The sequence below is a fragment of the Sesamum indicum genome, linkage group LG11, assembly GCF_026168435.1.
Source record: "Sesamum indicum cultivar Baizhima isolate 11 linkage group LG11, ASM2616843v1, whole genome shotgun sequence".
NCBI lineage: Eukaryota > Viridiplantae > Streptophyta > Magnoliopsida > Lamiales > Pedaliaceae > Sesamum > Sesamum indicum.
This window is the reverse complement of record NC_142667.1, coordinates 9,824,423-9,850,407: the sequence shown is the minus strand read 5'-3', so window position 1 is coordinate 9,850,407 and position 25,985 is coordinate 9,824,423. Positions and strand designations below refer to the sequence as shown.

The 25,985-nt window shown below is 34.5% G+C and overlaps 3 protein-coding genes across 4 annotated transcripts; 2 read left to right on the top strand and 1 right to left on the bottom strand.

The window, feature by feature from the left end:
- Positions 1-8,356: 8,356 nt before the first annotated feature.
- Positions 8,357-12,762, top strand: LOC105173539 (putative lactoylglutathione lyase, chloroplastic). Its single transcript, XM_011095320.3, has 9 exons — positions 8,357-8,660; positions 9,825-10,029; positions 10,131-10,255; positions 10,418-10,482; positions 11,053-11,265; positions 11,382-11,429; positions 11,689-11,796; positions 11,874-12,014; positions 12,445-12,762. The coding sequence occupies exons 1-9, from the start codon at positions 8,522-8,524 to the stop codon at positions 12,484-12,486; spliced, it is 1,086 nt and encodes a 361-aa protein (XP_011093622.1). The 5' UTR covers positions 8,357-8,521; the 3' UTR covers positions 12,487-12,762.
- A 2,571-nt stretch (positions 12,763-15,333) lies between these two features.
- Positions 15,334-18,860, top strand: LOC105173538 (S-adenosyl-L-methionine-dependent methyltransferases superfamily protein). Of its 2 annotated transcripts, none has more exons than XM_020697736.2 (8): positions 15,334-15,718; positions 16,243-16,357; positions 16,539-16,586; positions 17,597-17,870; positions 17,964-18,051; positions 18,171-18,236; positions 18,406-18,474; positions 18,557-18,860. In XM_020697736.2, the coding sequence occupies exons 1-8, from the start codon at positions 15,524-15,526 to the stop codon at positions 18,569-18,571; spliced, it is 870 nt and encodes a 289-aa protein (XP_020553395.1). In that variant the 5' UTR covers positions 15,334-15,523; the 3' UTR covers positions 18,572-18,860. The 2 variants fall into 2 exon arrangements, with proteins under 2 accessions (XP_020553395.1, XP_011093621.1); XM_011095319.3 differs by having other exon boundaries at positions 15,338-15,718; positions 18,553-18,860.
- Positions 18,861-19,772: 912 nt separating this feature from the next.
- On the bottom strand, positions 19,773-25,509 carry LOC105173537 (casein kinase 1-like protein 3). Its single transcript, XM_011095317.3, has 15 exons — positions 25,194-25,509; positions 25,059-25,099; positions 24,506-24,575; positions 23,932-24,080; positions 23,732-23,827; positions 23,578-23,648; positions 23,199-23,260; positions 23,025-23,088; positions 22,833-22,917; positions 22,620-22,746; positions 22,357-22,433; positions 22,201-22,255; positions 21,677-21,810; positions 21,284-21,483; positions 19,773-20,025 (listed from the first exon to the last, which is right to left on the bottom strand). The coding sequence occupies exons 1-14, from the start codon at positions 25,267-25,269 to the stop codon at positions 21,304-21,306; spliced, it is 1,287 nt and encodes a 428-aa protein (XP_011093619.1). The 5' UTR covers positions 25,270-25,509; the 3' UTR covers positions 19,773-20,025; positions 21,284-21,303.
- Between the last annotated feature and the right edge of the window lie 476 nt (positions 25,510-25,985).

Here is a 25,985-nt window from a genome sequence, read left to right as displayed (position 1 = left end):
AGGTGGTCAAAGGTCGGAGGTCATTAGATTATCATAGACCATAGCCCCCATCAACATGGTCAAAGGCTGGAGCTCGTCCGCTTGTCACAAGCCATATCCCTCGTCAATGTGGTCATTGGGCAGAGCCCGTCAACTTGTTACAAGCTATTGTCGCCAATAACTTGGTCACAGATAGGAGCCCGTCAAGTTGTCACAATAAAGTGATCACAAATCAGAGCCTGTTAGGTAGTCACTGGCTATAGCCCCCCATCAGCATGGTCACAAGTCGTAACCCATTAGGTGGTCACAAGCTAGACTGCTTTAGATTGTTAAGGCCACAACGCCCATCAATGTGGTCATAGACCATAGCCTTCTCAGCATGGTCATAGGGCGGCCTCACTAGGTGGTAACAAGCCGAAGCCCTTTAGGTAATCACGGCCATAGCTCCAGTTGTAGTCACAAGCTGAAGTTCATCATGAGCTAGCAATTTATTTTTTAGTAGGACACAAAATAATAATAAAAAAACATAAGAGTTTAAATATGAGGTTGTTTAACTAGTCCAATGTTACCTACATAATGCATGAGTGGGATACTTACCAATTACTAATTAGGTGAGGAATACAAATCTGGGTTCGTTAAAAGCACAACTTGTTGGTTTGATTCTGTAATAAATCTCAGCCACCTATCGTCTGTTCAGGAATACTTAATTACGCCATTCTCCAACTAAATGGTCTTGAACATTAACGTTGAGGCTATTGTAGGTATATCAGTGATGCTTACCAGAGTCCACCAACACCATAAAGTATCGAACGACTGATTGAGGATTCTAAGATTTTCTAGTGACAAACCTAAAAGTTAACACTCCAATACTTTAAGTTAATAATGAATTCAGAGAAGATTGAAGCAAGAATATAGGAAAAATATGTAACAATCAATAGGTTAAGTGATGTACAAAACATGGGTGGAGTGCTATAGAATTGAGAGAATAGCTAGGTTGGTGAGCTAAGTGAATAGATGAAGTGTGATTTAAAGTAGGATCAAGTGAAAATTACTTGTTTTGGCCTATCAAAACTCCAAATTAGGGAGTCGGATAATATAATATGAGAATCGATAGAGCATGACCTTTATGTCCATAGATTTTAGGAGAAGTCTAATATTTTGGATTACATTGGTCCAATTGCATGCCACGTTATCCACATCCCATATGTGCAAGAATCGGAGCTTCAACATCAGCAAGAAAAATGCATGTTAAAGAGGAAGGTTGTTACCTATTGATGACCAACATAAGCTTATTCTAAATTTCTAACTGATGTATATTAGAATATGTGAATATAAAATCAATTAAGTTGGACTTTATCTATTTTAAAAATGAAAGAAAAAAGATAAGAGTAGCCCAAATGCACTTTTCTTGCATTGATGTCTCCATATGAAAACCGAGTTGTTAGAATTAAACACGACATCTATGTACATACATACATAATATCCGGCTTGCTATTCTCGAGATGCACATGGAAGACATGACACACATTATCATGGAGACGTACGCAAGACATGGGATTCCCCACTACTCCCACTTAACAAATGGAATGACAGAGCAGAGCATGCATGTATGCATGCATGCTTCTTCACCAATACCATTCCACGTTACTATATATTTATTCACGTCAATTGAATAACTATGTCTCTTTAATTCACAATAACTACATGCTATTTCTTTTGATACGGAGTATGCGGCCGAATATCTTTTTGTAAAAAAACATATCAAATTAATTTTTTTATATTTTTAAAATAAAATAATTTATCTCATTGAAAAGAGTGGTATATGGACACGCCACGTGTGCAATTTTTATTGAGTTTTAATAATAAAATATTATTTTATTTTTAAATATATAATATATTATGTATAAAAATAAGGGTTAAATTCATTTTGACCCCCTGTGATATGTAAAAATTCAAAAATTTCCTTATGAAAATTTTAATATCAGAATCATCATTATGTTATGAATAAATAATAACACCGCCCCTTCATCAACTTGAGCCTATTTTTATTAAAAATAATGACTCAATTGCTTCTCCTAGTCAACCGATCAAATCATGCCTATTAATATATAATTTATAACTATTAAAAATATACTTATAATATATATAATTATAATTTATAAATAATATTATTTTAAAATAATTATCATAACCCACTCCCACCCCCCACCCCCTATAAGACCCCGGCTTCGATGCCACCCCCACCCAACCTCGACCTCTTCCCCCGCCACCCCCACTCAACCTCGACCTCTTCCCCCTCCACTTCCCACCCCCCACCTGCCCACTCCAGATTTGGATGATGCTGGTCATCTAGATCTGGGCAACCTGCGATGTGTTCGCCCTCACTCGGATAGGTGACGGGAGGAGGGTGCAAGCAGCGACGGTGAAACCACCGTCGTTGCTTTTTTTTAATATATAAATTAATTTTTAATTAAGTAAATTAAAAATAATATTTTATTATATAAATAATTAAATAATTATTATATAAAATAATATTTTATTATTAATAAATATATATAAATTTTAATTAAAAAAACCCTAAATAAAAACTCAGAGATTCTGTGTTTTCAAATTTCATGTTTAATTTTCTAATATTATAAACTATGAAGTCATGCTTGGTTGGTGATGCCGCAAGAAAGTGTAAGAAAGTGACAGAAATTGAAATAGTAATTTTATTAATTAGGGAACGATCCAATATGATTTATCAGAATTTTAATACAAGTTTATTTTTCGGTTTTTTTTTTTTTTAACTAGCTCATTTCAAACGAAGACAAGGATATTTATACAAATACCTAAGCGTTATTAATCACAAGTAGTATGAAAATACAACAATATTTTTTAACTACCCTGATATAAGGCTATCATTTAATGAACAAGAACAACAAGTAATTTACGACCCCACTTATCTAGCAATCTATTACAAACTCTTATCTTATTTCACAACCTGTTGTGACCTTAGTTACTCCAATAATGACATCATATTTTGTCTCGCAATCTACTATGACCTTATCTTATCTCGCAATCTATTGTGACCTCATATCTTCCTAATTTGACAAAAATCCAAATTATCCTTTAGTTGTTCGTTTCATCCATCAACAACCACCCAATTCTTGAATATTTTCTCAAAATATTAAGGAATTAAGTTATATCTCTGCAGTTTTGCTAGGCATTCTTGAGATACTATAGAGGCTTTATTGACATGTCCTAATCAAAAGCAAATTAACTTGTTGTCCAGTTATGCAACATAGCGTAATTTTTGCATGAATATACTTCTCCATTGGTATTTTTGTTTGCCTCTCTCCCTTGTAAATTTTTTGTTCCATGGGCACCAGTTCAGTAGGGATAGGTCATAAGTCTCCCTCATTGGTTGATACTGTGTTGGGTAGCTATCTCGCACTATAAAAAAATTATTCTATTGAAATGGAAATTTGGGAAGACCAATGTTAGTTGAAAGGATCGTCTCAATTTTGGACGGATTTGTACTAAAATTGGGTATTTTCAAAACGGATAAGGTGCTTGTTTTTACGTCTGAAAAATAAGATCATATGAAAATATGAACGAAAAAACAATTTGTCCCAAACCTTTCGAAAGTTAGTCCGAATTCTTTCTTGTTATTCTTTTGTGACGGTATTTGAAACGAAACAACAATGGATAAAAAGTTCAAGCGACTTTTCGAGTGACATAATTATTATTTCTTTTGGTGTTTATTAGTTCTAACATGTTGGTTGGTGATGTCGCAAAAGAGTGACAGAATCCAACACGCTTTACTAGAATTTTCAATGCAATTATTTTTTTTTGTTCTTTTTTTTTTTAACTCGCTCCTCTCAAATGGAAAAAAGGGGTATTTGTATTAATATGTACGCATTATTTATGATAAGTATTATGAAAACACAGCATTATCTTTCAACTACTTTAATGTAAGGATATCATTTATTGAATAAGGGCGACAAGGTAATTTGCTACCTCATTATATCGATTTATTGCAATCTCATATCTTATCTCACAACCTATTGTGACCTCACTGATGTCATAATCTATTGCGATTAAATATCTTGTCACGTAACCTATTGCGGTTTCATTTTATCTTACAATCTATTATGATCTCATATCTTCTAAATTTGAAAAAGACCAAATTATCCTTTAGTTGTTTTTTCCTTGATTAACAGCCCCCAATTTCTGAATATTCTCGGAAAATATTTAGGAATTAAGTCATACCTCTATACTTTAGCTATCGAGGCCTTTACTGACACGCCCTAGTCAAAGCATTATCAACTTGTCTTCTACCAGTTGTGTGCAACATGTTAAAATAGCAAGGAGAGTTTTTCTCGCATGAGTTTATATTTCTTTTTCCCGTCTGCCTTTTAATGTTTTTGTAATAGATATGATGAGTGATCAATGTTGATGGGTGCTATAAAATTGTGGCACAAAACCCAAACCCTTTGGTAGCCCATCAATCGAACTCAACCCACCTGGAGGCCCTCTATCCGAACCGACCCACCACCACTACCCGACCTAAGTTGTTTTATATTTAAATCCTACCTAACCCTAAATCTATTATCTATTTCCCATTCTTCTCCTTTTTCCGTCGGCTGCAATCTCTCTCTCTCTTTAATCTCCCATGATTATCTTCTTTCCCTCTTCCCACAGATGACCACAGATGGGGCACTCTCCTATAAATACAGGTTTAGTCCCTCTAGGTGGGGGATTGCTCTTACTCTCTAAGCACTCTCTAAACATCTCTAAGCACTCTCTAAACATTTTACAAGCACATTATCATGTGTTCTTGCACTTTGTTTTCTGATCTTTTTCACTATATCACGATTTTCATCAAGTTTATTTACCTTCTTTTACTTTATTTCATCTCAAATTCATACCTAACTTGGGCGTTGGGTACTAATATTTTTTTGCAGGTTCTCTCCTTGATGCCCGCATACGCTTCGGTCCAGGTCTCGAGCAATAGTTTATATCCCTTGGACCCGTGCTATTTTCGCAAACGTCATAGTGTATTTGGGATTTTTTTTTTTTGTGGATTAATTGGTAAATGATTGATTTATTTACTAGTTTCAACTTTCTTTTGATTATATGTAAACTATTACTAATGTGCTTTTACTAGGCTTGGACAGATTAGTTGTTAGTGTGTCCAAATTACTTTATTTTCGTAATGTAAGATAAAATGGAATATCTTATCAATCCATCAACTTTATTGGTTTGCATGCAGCTCCATTCTTGATTTCCATGGTCGAATTATTTGCTCAAAGTTGGATACACTTGCAACAAAACTCAAGCCCAACTGTTTTCTTTGGCTGATGCAAGGAAGATCGAGAATTCTTCCAAAAAGACGATGTAATTCTGGTTCAGGCTTGCTATACTCACCCAGTTGTGGAAAGATTTTGATGAATCGATATCTTACTAGTCCTAGAAAGACCTAACGAGGGACGAAGGCGGAGCTACAAGAAAAACAGAACCAGTGTGATTATTCATGAAGATTGCCATAGAAATTTCAAATGGACAATTTTTAAAAAAGAAATAGAGAGAAAAAGCAGAACCTTGTGAAGAAGAATCAAAACCTGAAGAAAGGAGAAGAGCACTCTTCTATTGTGGAGAGATGTTGAAGCAATTAAATGAGTGCGTTAGGTGCAATTGACACAAAAAAAAATGTAATTTTCATTAAAAATAAGGATAGGTTCGAAAGTTCATATGAAAAAAGTTGAGGATATAAAGGGAAGCAAAACACAATCCCAAATAAGTTGTCCTCTTATAATCAATTACAAATATTCGTAATTAGAATAAAACAAATAAGCATTTGAAAAAGTTGGTTAGCTACCTCTCATTTTGTTCTAGAATTCTTCTTCTTCGTAGGTCATTTGTGGCACGCGGGAAGGGCTCATGCAACTGCAGCAGGATTTGGAAAAGGAATTGATCGTGATTTTGAACCTGCTCTTTCCATGACCCCTCTTAATTGAGATGAGACAGGAGATCCAATGCTTCAATTGAAGTAGGAATCACTTTGATTCCATCATACATATTGGGATCAGGTTATACTTAAAAAGTCTTCCTTTTTTTTCAACTCATTCCTTTTTTTTCAACTCATTTCTATCTAATCGATTTTTCTAACCGAGCCAACTCTTCAATGACGGACTGACTAAATTGCTAGTAGAAACACCACTAACAAAAATTGAGTAGGATATTCCCTTATATCCTCAAGTAACATGGCCTAACAATACAGCAACATTGGTATTCCACCACCAACATCCTTCCAATCTCTCTCTCTCTCTCTCTCCCTCCCTCATCATTGGTATCTGTAGCAACAAGGCAATCATGGAGCAGTCGTCACTGGTGGGCCGCCTAAAAAGGACTGTCAAGAAGATCAAATTATTTTTAAAAAATATTGTAAAGTGATTGTTGTTAATTTTTGTACACAATATTTATAAATATATAATATTATTTTTGTTAATTTTTTTACATAATATTAATAAAAATATTAAATTTATTATTAAATTAAAATTAATTTTTTATTAAAAATACATTCTAATAATTGTATTTAAAATATATTGCTTGGTATTGTTACTCTAAAAAAAAGTCACACAATATGATTGTCGTTAATTTTTATATACAATATTACTTTTGTTAATTTTTTATACATAATATTAATCAAAATATTAAATTTATTATTAAATTAAAATCAATTTTTTTTAATAAAAGCACGTTCTAATAATAATTATTTTTAAAAAAATTACTTGGTGTGATTACTTTAAATAAATTTTTTTCACGCAAGAACGAGGACAAAGCCGGCCCACCAGTGACCAGCGCTCCACGGCTGCCATGTTGCTACAACCTTAAACAAGAAACCAATGATGAGAGAGAGAGAGAGAGATTAGAAGTAGATATTTGAAGCAGATGAAATAGTGTTGGTGGTGGAAATCTGATATTTAAAATTTTTTTATCAACATACCATGTTAATTTTATGAAATTTTGCTCTTTGTCATTCATAATTATTTTTCCACAAGTTTTTTCTTAAAAAAAAAACATTATATGGAGTGCACATGTGATATTTAAGGGTTAGAAATGTAATATTTTTCACATATGCACAGCATGTGATTTTTTCTGTAAAAAAATCAGCAAAAGAACAATCATATATGATAAAGTACAAATTTTACAAAATTGAGATGATAAATTGATACCAAAAAATTAAAAAATATCAAAAATATAAAAATATGTATAATTCAAATGACAAATTATATTTTTATCCTTTTTCTTTTACCTTTTGGGTCAGAATCGATACATTAGCAGGTGATTTATCTTTTAATTTTAATTAGACAACGCTTCTACCTATTTTCTTAAAACTCTTGAAAAGACCCCCCCCCCCCCTTTTTATAAATTTGTTAGTATTAATTAAATAATTTTCCCAAAAAAAGAGAGATAAATGGAGAGAAAATAAGAATTGAAAAAAAAAATTATAGTTATTCACATATCAAGACACTAAAAAGGTACTGTGTAGTTATATATATACAAGTCATACTGAAGATACAGGACAATTTAGTAAAATTTAAATCAATCGATAAATTAATACTTTTTTAAAATAATATTTTTTCTCGATCCCAATTTGGACCCAAAATTTAAATTAATAATTTTAATAAATTAATAAGATAATAATTTTTTAAATGATCCTTATATAAATTTATGGTCCTTTTAATATTATAAATTAATAATTCAAAAAAATTATAACTATAACTAGACAACATAAGAAAATATAATTATATTGTTGTCTGCTTTTTCTTAAAATTTAAATTTAGTTATATTTCATCTCTAATTTTCCTTACTGCATTCAAAAGCTCCGACGTTCTCATACTGCAATAAAAAATTGCAAACAGAGTGCTTCGTTCTACAAAATTAGTTTCAAAGTTATTGTGTTATTTTCAGTTTCATCCTCAATTGAAAGAATATCTCTTTAAATTAATATATTATTAATTTATTGATTAATTAATACCTCTTTAAATTAATAAAATTACATGATCCCAATATTATTAATTTATAGAGATTGCATTGCACACATATAATAGGATAGGTACCACATAAATTTTAATGAATAAAAAAATAATATATAATTAAAAGTCGATCAAATAATTATTATAAGTGAAAGTAAAAATTATATATAATAGTATATTATTAATAAAAATAAAATATATAAATCAATCGATCCAATTTTTTTAAAAAAATAAAAAAATAATTTAAATTATTATCAATACAATAAGAAAATTAATTTGTAAATTAAAAGTATTTTTTTATATTAGTACAAATATAGATAGATAAATATAAATAAATATAGACAAAAGTAATGACATTCGAAGAGCTCTCCAATCTCTTCCCAATCAACACAATCTCCTCCTTTTGTCATTCCTTCATCTCTCGCTAAATCTCTTTCTCTTTGTGCTTTGAGTGTGTGGCAGTGTGCGTTTCTGTGTACATACACGTATATATATAGAGAGAGGGCGAGAGGAAAAAAATGGTGAGGATAATTCCTATGGCTTCATCGATTAAACCCTCACTCTCGTCTCTGAGGTTTTCTGGGATCCCTCGCTTCGGGGTTCCTCTGTCCTCGCCCAATTCTTATCGGAGGTTTACTTTGTTACATCTTGCAAGTGGTATGTGTGTTTCTTTTTCTTTGTGATTTTATAGCTTTTCTGTAGCGCTATTGTGATAGTTGCTGCTGAGTGAAATTCCCTTTCGCCGTTTGAATTTGTGGGAATAGTTGTAAATGGAAATTGGTTAGAATCTAGATTGTGGAGGTTGTATATTTGGTGGGATGGATTTGTTTACATCTCATTGAAGTTATTCATAATTGGTTTGTTGGATTAATTTGCGAAGGAGCGTGGCTGCTGTTGCTAAGACAGCAATGTGGGTTGGATACTTTTTGTTTGTAGATTATTCTCTGTATATTTGAAAGAAAAGTGATGAATGGGCAGTGTGCACTTCTGTATTTCTGAACTTTTGCTGTTTTAGTTTGGGAAAATAGTGATTGAAAATATTAAAGGCGTAACCTGAATTGTTACTTATGTCTACATTCACTGCAAGTGCCCAGTTGCTGACTGCAATTCTCCATATGACTATTCGGCACACTACTTAACTGGCTGAACTGAGGCATACTTTTAGTTAAATCTTAAATTTACTTGCTTGATTGTGTTGTTTTCTATTCTTTGTTTTCACTGTGAAAGCCGTAACAAGTTAATATAACTGCCGCAGAATTTCCAGTATCCAATCTAAATCCAGTAGTGAAAACATTACATGCTTTCTTAATTCTTTATTTGATATACCATTATGATAAATTAGCCAACTTCAGTCTGGGGTTAAATTAAGAGCTAAAGAAGTTAATATATATTATTTTAATCAATTTCCAAGAAGTGTAGTCTTTTTTATTTTATAAAATGTCTGCAATAAGTTAATGACCAATCCTTTGGCACTGTGAATGACTTCCTTCAAGTTGTTTGAGAAATTTGCTAAGCTTTTTGGTTAAACGTGGTACTGATGTGCAAGCCCAATAAGCCTTGTAGTATTTGTAGATATGATGTTCTAGTTTGAAATGCGTATCAGAGCTTGACGACAGTTATACAACATTCAAGAAAAATATCTGGCTTCCGCCTTATTGTATCTTATAATGTAATATCACAGCATAAGATTTGTGATTTCTAATTTTACTTAATTAATATTGCAATGATCGTCAAGAAGTACGCAACACGACTCAAGAATTAACTTTATAATTTGGTGGCTCAAAAAGTACTGCTTCTTTGATGATCTCAATGTTTGGACAGTGGTACCGCAGATGCAATCATTTGGGCTCAGAAATTCTAAGTTGTTTAAGGAAGATAGGTGCAGAAGACCAGTTAGAGCAGCAGGAAACACAACACAAGCAAGTTCTGCTACTACACAAGAAAATGTTTTAGAGTGGGTCAAAAAGGACAAGAGACGGATGCTCCATGTTGTCTACCGTGTTGGGGACTTGGACAGGACAATAAAGTACATGACTTTTTTGAAAAATTTAGTAGGCTATTGATCTTGGCTTTCTAGTTCTTCCCAATAAGAATGATTACTTTAGTATAATCAAATGGTGGCTGCAGATTTTACACGGAGTGTCTGGGCATGAAGCTGCTCAGAAAGCGAGATATACCGGAGGAAAGATATACAAATGCCTTTCTTGGATATGGTCCAGAAGATTCTCACTTTGTGATTGAACTCACTTACAGTAAGCAGTTGGCAGTGTTTCTAAAGTTCTCTTCTCTTGACCTCTAAATTGCTTGCTCAAATATGCTATGAACTCTGTCAAGTTACATGTGGATATTGTTAGCTACTGTTGCTTAAATTGACTAATGATCAATACTGTGCTTTTATCTTTTGATTTTGTCAGACTACGGCGTTGACAAATATGATATCGGCAGTGGTTTTGGTCATTTTGGAATTGCAGTGGAGGATGTAAGTTTTGGTGGATTTATATTACCATGCAGTAGATAACCTGATGATTGTCGATCTCGACAACTGTCACTTGTTTCTTCTTTCAGTTGCATTTGTCCTAGTTATCCTTATATCTTTTAAAATGCTTTGTTCTGATCCTTTACTCGAAGCAGTATGTATTATGAATCTTATTTTGTTAGTTTATTAAGTATTTTCCCAGTGATTAGGTGTATGGCAGGAGAGTATATGATGAATATTGGAAATATAGACCAGAAAGTACTTGTTGTCTTGGCACCCATGTCATGGTTAGATTAGTAAAGATATATGATATTTACCTTGGTTTCTTTCCAATTATACGGATGTATTTGCATTGTGCAGTTTTTGTTCTCTTGGAAGAGGATTGAGCCAATTGTTGTTCATTTCTAAAGAATTTTTCATAGAGAATCTCCGCGTGTGTGCGTCTGTCTGTCCTTCTACCAACCTCTCTCTCTCTCTCTCTCTCACACTTGTGGCTGCATGCACACAAGCCTTCAGAGATTCTCTACTTCAGATTTTATGAAATTTCCTGCAAATTTGTGTTGGAATTTACAGGTAGCAAAGACAGTAGAACTTATAAAAGCTAAGGGTGGCAAAGTGACACGGGAACCTGGTCCTGTCAAAGGTGGCAAAACCGTGATTGCATTTATAGAAGATCCTGATGGTTACAAGTTTGAACTTCTGGAGAGAGGTCCTACACCTGAGCCACTATGTCAAGTAATGCTTCGAGTAGGAGATCTTGATCGTGCTATTGAATTCTATGAGAAGGTGGGGTTCTTTTATATTTTCATGTCTTCATGAGCCTTGGCTACGGTGTTCAATGTCCTCCTTTTGTTTTGCTGCCATTTTTCTGTGTAAATCTTAAAGTGTTTTAATATATTTAGGCTTTTGGCATGGAGCTACTTCGCAAGCGGGACAACCCTGAATACAAGGTAGAACCTGCCTTTTCTTATTTAGATCTAGCTGCTGGAAGAATTGCACCTCAGCAGCTAATGTCTGTCTCCTCCATCCTCCTGGTGCATTAGAAACTATAGACTGATGTAAAATGTGTGAACCTTTGACACCCTGAAACTGAAGTTACTGAACTAATGCTGATTCTGAAATTGAGTTAGAGGAAGTGCTTGTTGATGTATAGTGCATCTGTATAAATGAACACCATGCACTCATAAGAGGTTTTTGTTGTCTGTGTAGTATACAATAGCAATGATGGGCTATGGTCCTGAAGATAAAAGTGTTGTGATGGAGTTTACATATAATTATGGTGTTACTGAATATGACAAAGGCAATGCGTATGCTCAGGTTATTCCCCTCGCCTTTTCTTCAGTAACCTGACAAAACAATGTTTCATTATAGTGGCTAACTAATTCCACTTGCAGATAGCAATAGGGACAGATGATGTTTATAGAACAGCTGAAGCAATTAAGCAATGTGGTGGGAAAATTACCAGAGAACCTGGACCTCTACCTGGTATTAACACCAAGATTACTGCATGCCTAGATCCTGATGGTTGGAAGACGGTATTACCTTTTTTTCTTGTGAACTGTTTGTTATGTTTAACTTTCTTCTTTACAACAGAACCCTACTGCTTTAAATTGGTCATTTGGCTTTCTGCATTATTTTTGTTATATTCATCTTTCCTAATGTAGATCAACAATGGGCATGTAGTGTTTCAAGTAATAGATTTCACTGTAAATAATAGGTTGCCCACAGGTCTGGAAATAGTAGTTTTGAGGGCATCAGATAAATTTTAGACATCAATTATTCTGTTGAATGGGGGTAGACATACATGGGAATGTTAAAGCACATAGAACGTACTGTCCCCGATACTCTTGCTCATTGTAATGCTCATCATAGTCACATTAAAGATTCCCCATTTTATGGTAGCTAGTAATGTTAGGTTTTTGTTTGTGAGGAGACATTTGGTAACTGTTGTTTCAATCCTTGCAGGTTTTTGTTGATAATATTGATTTTCTCAAGGAACTGGAATAATCTCTTCAGATACAAATTGTAATGCCACATCTTGGAGAAAAGCCTCAAGAACGAAGATTCAAAGTGTTTGTCCCGGCTTCAGCCAAATGATCCCCCCCCCCCCCCCCCTCCAAAAAAAAAAAAAAAGAAGATGTATTGGATTAGGTTTTGTAGATTAAATTACAGAGCATTTCATGAGTCAAAACCAGCTAGAGAAGGCTAGAAGCACACAGTCACATGTGGGCTACACTGTAGCAAAGTTGAGACAATAATTCTGCTCCATGTAGTTAATTGGTGTATGGTTGCTCACTTGGCTCTGTTGTTATTTTGAAGACTTGACAGTTTCTAATGATTCGGGAATTGGTTAACTAAATGAAATATTACTGGAACAATCTGGAACTTGTAATGACCGGGTGAAAACAACCTTTCTTCTTTTTGTTTCCTTTCATGTATGACTAGTAAGAACCACGTGCAATGCTTATTAAATAATTATATTATTTAAAATTTTAATTAATTAAAACTATAAGATATTTCATAAATTAAGAAATGCCATTTTGAAATTTAATAAGTAGTTTATAAATGAGAAGATTTTAATCGTTAAGCTATACCGAATTGTACTTTTACAAATTATGATAAATTACAACTGTTTTTCCTTAAGTTTGACAAAATTACGAATATTTTCTCATTGTTTAAATTGTAAATACCTCTTTCAAATAAAAAATTGAAGATGGGTAAAATAAATAATCTAAAAGGAATATTAGTTCATAAAAATATTTTAAAAAATTATAAAATTATAATTTATAATTTAAAAGGGCATTTTGGTCGATTCCCTACAAAATTTGGATGAAAACCTAATAGAATGGACTCGTTGTTAGATGGATATTAAAATTAGAGGGTATTTGTAATTTTTTAAACAACGATGAATTATTTGTAATTATACCAAATCTTAGGGGAAGTAGTTGTACTTTATTCTAAAAATTATTGTAAATTTTGTGTATTCAATGAAAATTAAAGAGCTAAATAAAAATATAACTAAATAAGTGGTTATGTAGATATATGGTTCTTCATTCATTTGTTTGTTCGATTTTGTTGGTAAGAGAAATTCTCTTGCTGATTTCATAAATTTTTTGGGTTTTCTCGATAAAATTATTAATTATCTCCTATTTGTTTGATGTTTGAATTTCAATGTCATTTTTTTATTCATTATTTAAACTTTTCATCATATTCTCAAGATATTGCGTCATAAATCTTATCTATTTGATGTATTGACTTTATCAACGTTACTTAGACTTTTAAACCAAAAATGATTAAGTGAGTTAATATCTTTATAGTTGCATTAGTCACAACATTCAGTTTTTCATTTATTATTCTATCTTTTCTTTAGCAGCATGAATTTGATATATGTTTACTGACTCATGTCTCTATAATTTTTCAAATTATGAGGGTCTATATGTAATTACACCAAACCTTAAGGAGGAGAGTATAATTATTCCTTACTTATTTTCTTTAAAAAAGAGAAACTCCATATTATTTAACACCACTACACCAATTCTTTTGTTATGTTGATAATGCCTTAAGTTGGTTTTCTTTTGCTTCTTTCTTTCTTTACTTCTTTTTTTTTTTTTTGTAAATATGATTTTTGGGTTTATTATTTTATCTTTATTTATAATATATTATAAAATATAAAAAATTATTTATTATATACACACAGGGACAACATGCTTCGGTAGCTAATATAAAAGATAAAGGACAAACTTCGGTATTACTCTCTCATCCCTATTTTTCATCCCAATTTAGTCGTTCATGTTTGAGATGCATTTTAATAGTCCTTCGTCTTTTAAATTTATCTATTAAAGTCCTCCGTCGTTAATTTTAACAAAATATGAACAAAATATCATAGCCATATTCGAAAGAATTGGCAAATACCAAATTTTGAATTATTGAGAGGATGTAAAAATCCAATTACCCAACCGCAACCCGAATTTCATGGGTCAAACAATTGGGACTTTCTATTCATCACAAATTTTCAGATTAACTACACTAGACCTGATTACTGTAAGCTTTGGAACTCTTTTTCTTGTTTCTTTCATTGTCACATGATCTTTGATGGCTTTGCCTTTTATGCAATTTGTTGGAAGGAAATATGTTGTTTAGTTGGGATGAATGCAATTTACCTTCCCTATCATATTGTAAATGAGCAAATTATGCCCTATAAAAAAATAATAGCAATATTACCTCCATGTCTAAGGAGACAAATTACTTCATTTTAAGAAACACAGGGGGTAAATTGCTGCATTTTTTTTAAATATAAAGAGATAAATCGTACTTTTTTTTACATAAACAAATAATTTGTTCATTTATAATATCACAAAAACATCACTTGCATTTTTCTCCAAAAAGATGTGGCTTTACCTCTTTATTGAAAAAGGTTGGTTCATTTGTATTATGGTTGGAAGTCCGTTGTGTTCTTCATTCATTACATATGCATAGCAACTTTTAGTTTCAAATTTTGTTTTAGGTGATTTCAAATTTTAAATGTACTATTGATGGGATAGTTTTTGCTGGGATAGAATGGCATTATAAATATCAATTTTTATTTATTTATTTTTATATTATCAAATTCAGTAAATTTTGATTAATAAGAGTTTATTTGTTAGATAAAAAAATTAATTTCACGAGTGCTAAATATAATTTTTCAAATTATAAAGAATTTATATATAATTAGAGGAAACGTTGTGAGGGAAGGGATTGTAATTATTTCTTAAATCTAACAGTGAAGGAATTTAATAGGAAACTGAGATGTGAATCGTCAAAAGTGCATTTGAGAAATAGGAAGAAAAGTGGTATGAAAAATAGAAATGAGGCGAATCATATAAGGACTTAATTGTTTGTTTCCTTTTTCCATAAAACACGGAAATTAAGAATAGCTTGCGAACAGCGGAGCATTATTCCGCCGAGCCCTTCTGTACTACCACCGCCATGAAACCCTGAGCCCCTCACCCCAAGTCCACAAACCCTAGTACCCCTTAATTGTTTTTCGCCCTGTAGTTCCAAAAATATGGGGGAAAAGAACACAAACGATCGCAGCAACAGGAACAAGGATGAGTGCAAGGGGAAGAAAAACAAGAATGAGAAGAAAACAGGGCGGCCCGAGGAGTCGACAGTTTGTACCGCACAAGAGCAATCCTCTAAGAAAAAGAATCGGAAAGAAGTTGCCATCTTTGGAAATTACAGGAATTACTATGGATATAGAGTAATCCCATCTCCCATCTCCCATCTCGTTTTCCTTTTTTACTTTGCCTGTATTAACAATATGACAGTTGTCAAGTTAACTGCATACGGATGTAAAATGCCCTTTTTGTTTCCTTTTGTTTGGTTATGAATTTGTTTAGGCTAATTTGAATTGGCTCTAATTATTCAATTTTATTATAGATCGTAGACGAATGTACACACTCCAATGCGCTCAAGTTATGTTATATATATATATATATATATATGTATTGTGTCTGTGTCCCCCCCCCCCCCCCCCCAACTTTTGGGTGGTGGGGTTGCATGTAGTTGCTTAGAAGTTGTTTTGTCCTGGAACACTGCTGTGAAAATTCTTTTTTGTGAATACTCTGTCCACAGAAGTTTTGGAAGCTTCATGATCAGCATATCTTATGAATAACAATAATACTTTTGTCCTCTAAACTATATAAGTATGTTAACCAACATGTCTTTAATCTCAACTATTGGTATACTGAATGGGGAGGTTTGTCATGCTCATGCTGTTATCAGGTTGGTCAGGACTTGGATGAAGATCCTAGACTAAGGGTGATGAAGAGGGAATGGTTCGAGGGCAAGGATTGCCTTGACATTGGGTGCAATAGTGGGTTGATGACAATAGCTATTGGTAAAGCAATTTTTCCATATAAAGTCATTCCTGAATGCCATCTTTTATGACTAGTGTGGAGTTTTGGTTCTGTGCTGTTTTATTTGCTAACATTTTGGTAACTTGTAGCTGTAGTGAAGTACATGGTTAGTCTCAGTTTTAGTGGGCAAACTTTCCTAACTGGTGTCTTCTTTTTCTACAGCAAAGAAGTTTGGTTGCCGGAGCATTCTTGGTGTTGACATCGATGGAGGTAACTAGTACCACTTTCTGTCTTAAACCTTAAACACTGAAAGGATTTAAATGTCAAATATATGAGTGCAGAAATACCATTTTAATAATTGATTTTTTTGCATTCTTAGACATTTTACCTGTTTATTTCAAATCCATCTTACTTTCTCTTGCCCTAAATTCTTTATTTATCCGAGGTAGTAAAATGGGAACATTTAATTTGGGTTGAGATACTTTTAAATGAGGATTGAGTTGGATATAACAGCATCATGACCCGCTAATACTCAGAATCTTAACTTGCATTTCTTGCCGTCAGGATCCAGTGTCAGCTGTTCATCAAAAAAATTTTGTGTTTGTTCCTGGTTGGGAAGCATATTTATATCCCTAGATCTTGACCATCTCTGGAGCTTGTGAAGTTCTATATAGTGAACTTATAATGCATAGGGTCAGCCAACTTGTTTTCTAAGGGGGATGAGGTGATGCATGAGGCTTTGTTCTTGAAACATGGCCAGAAATCTGTGATTTGTGATAGCATTTGTCCTGTTCTTTCATTGGCCTGTATTTTCAAAAATGTTTCTGATCTCAGTTGATATGTCCATTATAGGTCTCTTTTTGTGTGTCTGATCTACTTATGTAGTTTGAACTGGGTAGAAAGCCAGAGTATGGAAATGTCCTAATAATCATGCGTGGTTTTCATCTTTTCGTGACATGTGATCTCATCATATGTAACCAATCCATAGTTGCTTATCGACTTTGATGTTCTTGTGAAAAGAGAAGTTGGTGTGCGGTTGTAAGCAATTGATAACACTTCCCATTGCCCCTTCTTGTGGAATGCGGGTAAATAATAAAGTACTGAAATTTAAGCATTGAGGTACTTGTTCAATTGGGTGACAGCTAATTGTTCCTCAATGTTTCTTCTGGTACTAGCTGATTTTCCCCCTAATGTTTGTCGAACACACATTTTCAGACTAAACCTATTGTACTGTGCTGATTTCTTAACTCTTTTGAATGATGATTATTCATCAATTCCAGCTCGAATTGAGGATGCGTATTGGACACTCAGGAAAGTCATCCGGACAAGTAAGCATAAAGTAACCTCCATGATTTCCAGATCAGCTGATGGAGCGTCGATCAGTGGCTTGGTGAACAATGCAAGTGAATCACTAACAGAAGAGAAACGGAAGAGCTCTGGGGATTCCCCCTTCCCATTGGAAAAAGATCTGCTTGAAATCGTCTCTTTTCAGAAAGGGAATTTTGTTCAGAATTGGCGTCCGCCAGAAAATACATCTTACCATGCAATCCTTTGGTAATAATGCTTCTAAACCTTGTCTACTTGAGAATATCAGTTCCTCTCCTTATTTTGTTTCAGCATCAAACTGATTCGGTTCTTATTTTGCAGCTTAAGTGTGACAAAATGGGTACATTTGAACTGGGGCGACGAAGGATTAATAACATTGTTTTGGAGAGTGTGGATGCTTCTTCAACCGGTATGCCATGATCCCAACTAGTTTTTCACTATTTAGTATTCTTCTTCTGCTTTTTGTTTGCATGTATTCGATGGCTGTTTAATCATCCATTTACTGCTTAATACACACACTTGTTGCAGGGTGGAATGTTTATTGTGGAACCCCAGCCATGGAGCTCATATTATAATAATCGTTTCGTCTCTGAGGTACAGTCTTCTTTTTCCACTTGTCATTACTATAGGCTTTAGAAATGAGAAAATACCATTGAAATAGAAGGATGGATGCATGTCTTAACGAACCAATAGTGATACTCATGGCTCCTAAGATACTCATTAAATAGTGGGGAATCCTTGAAACAATGTCCCTGTTTTGCAGACTGCTGCTGCTAATTATAAAAATATTCAGATACCTCCAGAAGATTTTCAGGATGTACTTTTGGACAAGGTAATGTGCTTTGTGCTTGAGTTTCTCAAATTAATTAAGAACGTGTCTGAAGCTTGGTTGATTCTTTGTTTATGGCAGATAGGATTCAGAAGGGTAGAAAACATAACCTCCAGCTTATCTGGTACCAAATCTGGGTTCGACAGACCTATCTTGGCTTTCTGGAAATGATTGGTTTTGTTACTGATGTGGAGTTTTGCGATAGAGGCATATCTATGAAATTTTGTAAATGGGCGATCCATTCTCCCTTTTTAATTCTTATGGGTTTAGATTTCTGACAAGCAGTTCATAGGTAAAGAGTAAAGCCTGGTTGAAAGGAAAACCTGTGCTAAGTCATAGATTTATAATAGAGAAAATATAATATTGAAGAAAATTATTTCCTCCTAAAATGGCTAGCTTACAGTTGGTGGGCTATTCTCTCTTCAACTCTCCAGACTCCAAAAGCAGGATACAATTTGAGACAAGATTTTTATGGGTTATGCTTGCAGCGTGCGTCTTAGCAAACTAAATCCTAGGGGAAATATTCCTCGGTCTCTGCAGTGACCCAATAAAAGTAACAACTGCCGCACATTTCTGCTCTCTGAATTTGAGCCCGACTACAAACAGGCACTTGAATTTAGCAACAGCACAACTCCACAACGCTACTCTTTGCCCATTGTAGTTGGCTCCATTCAGGCACCAAAATTACGTCTCTTTGCTGAGATTTGCTGAGTTGCACGCAAGGCATGTAAACCTCACAGTAATGCGGCAAACATCTAAAACAGACATCAATGCCTAATTATGATTTTTCATCCGAAATACAACACAGGAAGTATGTAAAGATCTTCTGGTGAAAACTACTCACTGATTTTTGAGAATTACTGAAAAAAGATCAAAGAAATTAAGCATCCTTTGACTACTAGGATATTAGCAGCCTGTGGAGAATCATGTAGTTCAGTGAGCTTTCTTGTGCAGGTTCTGAGCATGTGTCCTATTAAAGCCTTTAAAGCAACAGTTTTTCATTCTCGTAGGAAGCAAATAGTAACGACAGATTCCTTCACCTCCCAACATTAGCTCTTCCCACAGGCTTTCTGTGCTGTCTCCTTTAAGACAGTTTTGGAAGAAAGGTTGCAAGCCTCTGTTCCTCAGGCACCGCCTTAAATCAGAAAACTCATTTATTTTCTGCGACGATTCAATTTCACACAATCACTTATGGCCCACAGAACAGCCTGGGACATAGCTTCCACAACTCCAGCAAATGTTGCTTCAGCTCTGTTAGTCAAGAAAAAAATACAGGCCAAGATACATAAACAGACCATATCTCCAGTTAAACAAACCACATATATTTGCGGAAAACTAAAAGCCTTGTCAGTCATATACTATACACACAATTTTACTGAATCAACCAACGATGAGCATGAAGGATCAACAATTCCTGCTCCGATTTTTACCAATCATGGAACATACAGAGTAATCTCGCACAAATTGAATCAGCCAGCTGTGATACCATCTTCGAACAGCATTTCTCTGCTCATCCCACCCATGGCAGCATAGGTTAATTGGAAAGAGCAAATCCTGCACATGTATGAAATATTAATTGATTGGTTATGAAGAAATAAAAGCATAAACAAAGTAATCCAATTGCTAACTTCATTCCGAAAAAAAATATTTCACTTGAAAGCAATCCCAAATAGACAAAACTAAATAGTTGCAATGTGTTGGAGAGTCAAAGCTTGATCATAAGCAAGGATCAAGCAAGGTTTGCATCAAATGTGTTGGAGAAACTAAATGCTGATGCAAGGATCAATATGTTCAATAACTAGCTCAAGCAGGATATCTAACCAGAACTCGTAGTTATGAAGGAGTAGTGCTAGGGGTGCATTGGTGAGTCGAGGGGGCTTTGAGCCTCACAAGTTGGCTGGATAAGGTTCAACTCAAGCTCGAAATTTTCTAACAGAGGCAGAGCTTAAGCCAAAATGCAAGTGTCTTGCTCCTGAGCTAGCTCAACAAGCTTTTCTTCAATTTATTGATTACTTGTGCTATAATTGTCATTAATAATATAACAATAGTATTAATCACATAATAAATTTATCTTCTCGAGTAAAACTATAAAATAAAAAACATATTATGAATTTATATTATATTTCAAATTCAATAACTCTATAATATCATAAAAGAGACTATAGTTTTATCTAATATGATTACACAAATTATGGTAGTAATACAAATATTTGTCTATATAATTACAAGAATACAATTCACATTAATTCAAGTAGTATGGTAAAATCTTCTTCTCGTGGGTCTGAGTTCAAATTCAACTTCTAGCTCGAACAGGCTCCACATGAATGAGCTTAGCTTACACTTGTGATTTTTTAAATGAGTTACAACTTGAACCTAAATCTTGACGAGCCACAGCACAAACTTTTCAATGTTACCTCGAATTGAGCCTAAAAACTTTCAGAAGCCTATACCATTGACATCCCTAACTGGTGCACTTTGCTGTTAACGGCAAAGTGCTCCTTCTAGGTTGGACACCAACAGATTCCATCAAGAATGGAATGAGTCCTCACTCCTCATACAATGATCATCCATTAATCATTAGAACCTCATAATTGCTTTGCACAAAGTGTTATCAACTGCACAAGGATAAAGAGCCCATATCCACAGCATGTGTACTTCAACAAAAAAATTGATTGTAGAATCTCTTAAGTTATTTAAGTAGCAATCAACATGATAAAAGAATTAGACAGGGAATAACCAAGCAACTCACAGAAAAACACAGCAGAGGTAAGCCAGTAAGAGCTAGGGGAAGAAATGAGGGAGAGCAACAAACCAGATATATTGCCATGTCAATTACTTGGATGAAGAAATGCGGCGTAGTGAAGAAATCCAGCTACTTGAAGGACCAGAATTATCACCATTTCCCTGAGTAGTAGCATTTGCTTCAGTAGATAATATAGGTTTTGACGCATTTCCTTTTCCCACGACTGCAGGAGAGAATGAAGTAGATGGCACATGTGCATTACTCAAAACCTACAAAAGTAGATAATGAATAAACTTGAAGTGAAAGATGGGAAAAAATGGATATGATTCCTCCAAATAAAAAGTAAGCATCAGTACAGTTCTTAAATGTGTCAGCACCATTCTTTAAGCAAGGAAAGGAAGACACAAATGCAAAGATATAACACGTTTTTTGTCACTCTCACAATAAGCATAAAATACATACATTTCTATCAAGCGGATTCCCATGAGTAAAATTTCGATTTGCAGGTGACTTGAATTGCAGGCGAACACCAGGACTGGCAGCATTGTTTGACCTCATACGTTCACCTAAATCAGCTGAAAAAGGTGCATTATTGACTGCAATCACCAAAGAAATTCATTAGCTTTCCAAAAAATATCATGGTCAACAGTTCTCTTTCTCAGTCAGATAATCTAATCCTGCATCTAATTCTTTTCTTGTCTTTCCAAGTTGCATTTATTTGAAAACTTTGAGTTACAACCTTGGCTGAGGCATTGAGTATTCTCTGTCAAACATGTCAAACTCACTAGGCTACGAAGATTTAACTTTTATGTGTGCCAAAGGATAGTTATACTATCTGGAAAAGGTTAAATAACTTCATCTTTAGCGAGTAGAAAGACTGTGATGTGCCAGCTGAATAACCTCTAAAACATATACATCCCTCATTCCTCTTGAATCTAAAATTTACTGTTAGCATTATTATCCTACTAAATAGAAACAAGCACAACCTTGGTGCTTTTCCACATACGTTGGAGCTGCTCCACTGCTCTCTCCAGCAATTGGCTGTTCAAAGTGAAAACATCAAACAAGATATATGTACGACAATGATGTAAGCACCACAAGATGAAGCAAAGGAACTAGATAAAAATGGAAACTATCATTACCCGTTGCTGTGCTTTACTTATTTGCGCCTGCTGATACTTCAGAATGGTCCAATCAAATATGTAATCGAACTCATATCCTGTAAGAGGTAGCAATCTATCAGTCTTCAAGATAGTAAAAGTCACAAAAGTGGAAAAAGCACTCCATTACTCCATCCCCTACTTCAGTTAAATTAAAAAATATCCAAGACCACTACTATTTTCCCAAGTGAACTTGTATGACGCAGATTGCGTGCACAGACTCGGTTGCTAGACTACGCCCTCACCTTCACGAGTAAACAGTTCACGAAATAAGCGTTTCAAAAATCCATAATCAGGTCGTTGATCAAATGTTAATGAATGGCAATAGTGGAAGTATGAAGCAAACTCCACTGGATGGGACTTGCACAGCACCTTCAGGAAAAAATTAACATAGCAAAACGGAAGATTAAGAAACTAGCAAAAGAAACTGAGAAATGTAAATCAATATATGCACCTACCTCAATAGGTGTTGATAACTTTTTCTCACAAATCTTGTCATACTTCTGCTTCTTTGTGGCAGCTTTTAATCCCTGCCATGGAAGGCTATATGCAGACTTCAAGTTGGTCAAAAATGAAAAAGAAGATAATCATTCTTTGGAGAGCATAAATAAATCGTGTCAATTAAGGAGAACAGAGAAGCACTGGCAGACCTTCCTCTCAGAAAATACAGAAGCACATATCCAAGGGACTCCAAGTCATCCCTCCGGCTTTGCTCTACAAAATGGAAAGAAAAGGGGGGAGTTGAGTACCTATCCTGAAAACCACCATTCAATACTTTTTGACCTTCCCTGTATCAAGAAAAACAAAGATAAATTTTGTCTTACCAATCCCAAGATGGGTGTTACAACTTGCATAGCGGGCAGTTCCGGTCAAATTTTTATTCTCCCTGCACAAATCAAATATAATGCAAAATATCATAATCAGGTAAGCTGAAGAAACCAGTTGTAGGTGCAGATGGAGAACATCTGATTGTAGAATCAAATAGAACGTAAGGCACAAAGACTGTCCAATTTCCGTTTTCAGTTTAGAAGAAATGTTTTTCAAAGGATATGTAACCAAAACCTAATAAAAATACCCTTATCTCCGAAATCATAAATTGAATGAATACATGAGTGAAGGGTGCAAATAAATTTAACATTCCCATCAACGGCTGTTTATCAAATTTGAATAACCTTGCGGTCGCAAACGTGGATAGAAGAGCACCTGTAAGGAATATGCCGGTTCGTTGTTGAATCTCGATATCTTTTAGCCAGACCAAAATCAATAATATAAACCTAAGAGGAACAACAAGTGAGTAAGACTACAATAAATAAGATGAGCACAAAGTAGAAACATCACAGAGACAACAATGCCATACCTGATTTGCTTTTCGTCCAAGACCCATGAGAAAGTTATCAGGTTTGATATCCCGATGTAGAAACCCTTTGGAATGCACAAATTCTATTCTAGTTATCTGTATAGAACAAAAGATAAACATTCCTGGTCAAAATAACGTTTAAATGGTAAGAAACTAGCGGAAAGTAAAATTACATCCGATTTCCCAAATTATGAACTTACCATTTGATCAGCCAACATTAAGACCGTCTTCAATGAGAACTTCCTACCACAATACACGAAAAGATCCTCAAGGCTTGGTCCCAGCAAGTCAAGGACAAGAACATTGTCATCCCCATTTACACCAGACCATTTTATACCAGGTATACCACCTGAAATGAGATGGGTTTTAAAATGATTGGAACTACCAACTTAAGTAAATTCATAATGTTCATGATTCTATCCTTTTTATGCCCTACAGATTTATGTAAGTGAAGCATGAACCATACGTGGATTTACACGTCAGGATATATTAAAAATAAGTTCGACTTCCATTTGATTTAGATACCATGAAATGGAGGGGGGCTTGACACGTGCTTCAAAGTAAAAATAAATAACAGACTCGAGAGTCGAGATGCAGCCAGGTAACTTCTTAAATGTGATAAATTAACTTAATGCCGATAGTAGTTCCCGATAAATGGGAGTTTCTGGTGAGTGGCACTGTAACAACCACCCTCAGTTTCATACATCTTTCACAAACTCATGCATACATGAAACGTATGCCACGAGGAACCAGTTTGAATGCATTACTACATACTTCCTCCTTGAAGAATGTTGTACAGCTTGGCCTCATAAAGAAGTTGCGGATGCTTAGTTTTATTATTTTCCTGCAATAAAAACAAATGCCAAGAAAACACCTCATCAGCCGATGGTAATACACTGAATTTAACCTTACTATAATGCCCAAGATTTCTTTGCTCAATTAAAGCACCTTAACCAACCTAAAAGGAAACACATGCAAAAATGGCTTAAAATCCCAAAAGTATCACTAGTAGCACTGAATCCGGCATGTTGGCGTCGTGTTACTGTCAAATTGATGCAAAACGATAGACAAAAAATAGACCATTTGGACATTTGGATAAACATGAAAACAAGAGCTTAGATACACCGACATTTAAGTGTCCATCTTCAATTTACAAACTAATTTAAAAAAGAAAAAAGAAAACAAAAGAAAAATGAACCACATATAGCTGCATGCAAGTTTCCAATTCATTACAAATTTTCAACTAATCATGAACATAGACACGTGAATATAGAAGTAAAACCAATCATTCAAGAAACCTAGCCCAAAAATAAATGCTGAAACTTACGATCTTCACTGCGACGATCTCGAATGTATCGATATGCGTAGCTGCATAACGAAGAATTGGTCAAAAAGTTCAGGAAAACGCTAAAAAACGAAAAAATAAAGAGGGCTGTCTACATTCAAATATAGAAAAACTCACCAAGAAAGATTTCACCAAATGATCCACTGCCGATCTTGCGGCCGAGCTTGAATTTACCTCCGACGATCCGTTCCATCAGATCAACGGCTCAAATCCAATCTCAATTATCATCAATCGAATCCAAACTCCTCAGAATCGAGTTTATAGATAAAAGCAAATTAGAATTTTCCGTAGGGAGAAACGGAAGCCACACACGAAGAGGGACTGGAGGGTTTGTTGGGTATAGGTGAAAAATGAGAGAGAGAGAGAGAGAGAGATGGAGAGAAATAGGGGTTTGCGGGGTTGTACCTTAGCTCACGAGGGCTGGCAAAATGTATAAAGAGGATGAGGTAAGAGAACGGAGGGCTGTTTTCGTAATCTTATGGATACTTGAGTAGGTGGAGTTCTACGCAACACTGATTTGTACCGCAGGGTACAACTGTAATGCATGAGCAACTCCTCCGCCTCCCTCGCAATTCTCGATGATGCCTTGTTTTCAATTTTTCATCTCATTTCATAAATTTTCATCTCAATCTCACCTCATGTATAAAATGAATAGCAGGGGCGTAGCTAGGCCAGTAGGTCCTATCAAGACCTAGCTGCCAATAATACTTGACTTTGGCCTTGCCGTATTAATCTATTGATCTGAGTTGGAGTTTTAGGTCTTTTCAAAATTTTCTAAATGATATCTGAAATCTAAATAAAAAATATTTTAAGCTCACTGTATCGAGATAGGTTAATGCGGATTGAATATATTTAATGTCGGTGACTCGTAATAAAAATATGTCTTGCCATAAATGAAATGTAATGAAT